At 36.2% G+C, this 4,200-nt stretch overlaps 1 protein-coding gene across 1 annotated transcript in view; it reads left to right on the top strand.

Annotated features, from left to right (window-relative positions):
• The first annotated feature begins 1,930 nt into the window (after positions 1-1,930).
• The window catches only part of LOC100636384 (uncharacterized), a 5,588-nt gene continuing 3,318 nt past the window's right edge, over positions 1,931-4,200 (top strand). Inside the window, exons 1-3 of the mRNA XM_003390993.3 lie at positions 1,931-2,100; positions 2,149-3,713; positions 3,816-4,124. Of these exons, the coding sequence (XP_003391041.3) occupies positions 1,931-2,100; positions 2,149-3,713; positions 3,816-4,124 (2,044 nt within the window). The remainder of the gene's footprint in view (positions 2,101-2,148; positions 3,714-3,815; positions 4,125-4,200) is intronic.

Genomic DNA, 4,200 nt, shown 5'->3' on the forward strand with positions numbered 1-4,200 from the left:
CTACTTTGTCTTTAGCTGGGTAGTTGGCCAGTCTCTTCACTTATTTCTAATTGTAACTGAACAGGAGCTCATGTTTTGAAGATTAATGTTCATTACATGTAATAGTAATTGATAGTAATATAATTAAATCGACTCTAAAAAGTACTTACACTTATACTTAAGTACATATCCAAGTATTTGTACTTATACTTAAGTACTTTTGTCAAAAGCGATCACGTACTTGTACTTATACTTAAGTATTTTGTAAATGTACTTGGATTTTACTTAAGTACTTTTCAAAGTACTTTGCCCCAACCCTGGTTCAGAAATGGTTGGAAAATGTCCAATGCTTATTTCAGACTCTGAAATAATTAATTATGATTCACACAGTGAAGTTTGAAAAATCACAATTTAGTAATGGTTATTCAATGCAAAACAAATTAATTGTTGTATTTTGTTGTTTTCCCTGTACTCAATAATAGATATACATTGTGTACAGGCAGGTTTTGGGTCAAGTACTTGGGACTTAAAGTTCAAGCAAGCTTAAGCACACTGAAATACCACGATATACGGCATATATTTCGCAGGTATAAAATTTCTCGATTTGACTGCATTTTTCTATTTGCGAATAAAAAATTTCGCGATTTTAATGTAATTACCACACCTACTATACAATCAGCACGCTATTTTGCGAATTTTAATTTCACGAATTTTTCCAACATGCGAAAATCACAAAATTTAATCCCCGCGAAATATATCATAGTGCCATATACGGTACAATGTAATTCTCGACTCTACACAGCCATGCCAATAGTAAAATGGTACTGTTCTCACCTAGCATTATCCTTTCCCTCTTCAGTTACGGCTACCACAAATCCAGAGCTCTGAGGATAGTCAGGTGAAATTACTTCAACTTCAAAATTGAACATGAAATTTGAATGTGGAATATAAACATTTTTCTTAAAAAGTCCAAAATTGTGGTCTTCCACATTATCATAATAACCTAAAACAGACCATGAATAAGTTTTATTCCAGTATCTTATTACCATTTCTGTGATGAGAAGAACAATTTGGCGTCCACGTGTCAAGAGCACCCGCTACTAAGCAATGACCATATCAACCATTAGAAGTGTGGTAATCATACTTACCCTTCTCAGTAGGTGTCCTAGGTAAAGTGTCTGGTTCTTCGTTCATCAGATAAAACTTAGAAGACGAAATGGATAAGACTGAGCTCTGCAGCTTTCAGACTTCACTGTAGTCAAAACGGCCAAGTGTTTCAATAATATACGGGCCTGTCCGAAATTGATCACGTGAGTTCACACGTGCCTCAAGGACGATCGCTAGCGAAATTATAGCGTGGAAAGTTCAAGTAGCTCAGCTATACAATTAAGAGTGAGAGCATAGATTCAAGAACATATTCAATCCCAAACAATACGATTACCTCTGTAAGTTTTATCTTAATAAGTAGGTGGCTTACTTGATCTGTCTGTGACTCTGTATAGACTAATTTTTAATGATTTAATTGCATGTTGTGCATGAGCTATAAAAGTTGCCAGGGCAGGTCCTATATCAGTGTAGTTAAACTAGAGTATTGTAGTTCAATAGGTTTGTTATAAGTGACATTCAAGTTCATTACTGTAGTGGGGTTAATAAGCACAGTTCAAAGATTAAAAAAATTGCCACATTTACAACCATTGCATAATGAAAGTATGCATCCTATCTGTTCGTTGAAATTATTTTCCCGAATTTACAACTCCTTTAAATAAGATCATAGTTATCTTAAGATTTGAAGTTTTGTGTCTTTGCACATAGAACATGTGCAATTCAGTGATCAGTAGAAATATTTTAAATCATTTGTCTTAATTTTAAATGGTCTAAGCTATTTATATAATATAGGTATCATATCATCATCATAATTATCATAATCATATCATCCCAAGAGTGACAGCATATGGCAAGCTCAAGTGATACAATAGAGAAGTCCACTACTTCCCGTATTCCATGTACATATTGCCCGAAAACTTTTGCTTTTCGGAGTGGACTGTCAAGACACATCAAGACAGATCACCATGAAGAGCATGAAAGCAGCTACAACAACTGCTGCCACATATGCAATGCCAAGTAAGTGCCAGTTTTGGTTAATTTGCATGTTTCAATTGCTGACACTAGATACGCTTCAATATCAGTCCTAACAACGCATCTTAAAGAGCAACATGCCATGACAATACCAATCGAAACTCACAGTTTTAGCAGTGTAGATGAATTTGAGCAGTGGAAGTCAGAAGAAGAGAAGAAGTGCAAGTCACATTATGTGCAGCACACATCTAGCCAATTTCATCAGTCAAGGAAGTGTTGGAAGTTGTATTGCAACAGATCAGGAAAATATCAACCAAGGGGTGATGGTAAACGCGTATTGAAAAGCCAGGGTTTTAGTAAAATTGGAAATGTTTGCATAGCAAACATGAAAGTGACACAGGACACTATATCAGGGAATGTTACAGTGGAGTATTACCCTGTTCACAATAGCCATTCTATAGATATTGCACACTTACCTATTCCAGAAAGCGTAAAGCTCAACATAGCAGCTAAATTACAGCAAGGTGTACCAATTGACAGAATTTTAGATGATATGAGGGATAGAATGTCAAACGATGGAGCTAGTGGACCTGAGCTGTTACTTTCCAAGCAAGACATTCATAATTTAAAACGCTTACTAAATTTGCAAGGTATAATGAAGCACAGTAATGATTATGAAAGCACATGTGCTTGGGTAGAGGAATTAAAAGCAAAGCATTACAATCCTGTCATTGTGTTTAAGCCTCAAGGAAAAGAGCAGACAGGTAGTGTAAATGACTTAGCAAAAGATGACTTCCTTCTGGCTATACAAACAGAATTCCAAAAAGATGCTTTGCAGCAATATGGTAATAATGTAATAATGATGGATGCAACTCATGGTACAACTCAGTACAATTTTCTTCTCATATCAATTTTAGTCATCGATGACCATGGCACTGGTCTGCCTGTTGCTTGGGCTGTTAGTAACCGTGAAGACAGCATGTTGCTAATGCAATTTTTGATTGTTGTAAATGAAAGAGTTGGTAGTCTTACACCGAAATATTTTATGTCAGACTGTGCTGAACAATATTTCACAGCATGGTGTGGTACATTTGGACATAATAACACTCAAAAACTGGTGTGTATCTGGCATGTTGATCGTGCATGGCGAAAATCACTACAAACACATGTGAACAGTCAGCAAAATAGGGTAGAGATATATCACCATTTGTGTGTCTTGCTTCGTGAAACAGACCAAAGTAATTTTATACTAAAGCTGCAGCAGCTAATGTCTTATTTACACGAAAACCACCATGAATTTTTTGAATATTTTAATACGTACTATGTGCCACACAAAGAGGAGTGGGCTACATGCTTTCGAATTGGCACCATTGTAAATACCAACATGTTTGCAGAGTCGTTTCACAGGTTACTTAAAGTAGTGTACCTGGAGGGAAAACAAAACCGACGCGTTGATTGTTTATTGTTCACTTTGCTCAGACTTTCACGCAATTTGGTTTTTGACCAAATTCAGAAGACAGAAAAAGGGAAAATGACTCATAGAAAATCTGAAATTAATAAGCGACATGCATCTGCTGAAGAGAGTCTGAATAAGGCTTTGTACACTACCATATCAGAAGAAAATTCCTCTTGGGAAATACAATCTTTTACTTCAGCTGGTAAATTTTACTATATTCAAAAACTCTTGTCAAATTGCCAATGTCCACTTCATTGTTCGAAGTGTAATGCATGCATCCATATGTATGTGTGCACATGTCTAGATGCCAGCATACATTACACAGTCTGCAAGCACATCCACATCATTCACATGAAAGAAAGTGATGAGTCGAAATCAATGAGCAATACGGAGAGGAGCACTGAAGCCACTGTACCATTTGACAGACAATACTTTTCAAAGGCACACCAAGGGATTAATACAGTTGGTAGCACTAGTGATGCTGAAAAGGTAAAAAAAGAAATTACTAGCTTTATGCATGAAACCGAATCATTACTGAGTGCATGTGATGATATCGGCACAATGGAAGCAGTGAAACAACACATGAAATCTGCAATTGCAGTTCTTAAGGCAAGTAAACATACAGAATCAAGCAGCAGTATGAAACCAATGATTTCTGTCCCCCCCAATGTATTACATCAAAAACAGCA

Source organism: Amphimedon queenslandica, unplaced genomic scaffold, assembly GCF_000090795.2.
Source record: "Amphimedon queenslandica unplaced genomic scaffold, v1.1 AMPQUscaffold_11245, whole genome shotgun sequence".
Lineage (NCBI taxonomy): Eukaryota > Metazoa > Porifera > Demospongiae > Haplosclerida > Niphatidae > Amphimedon > Amphimedon queenslandica.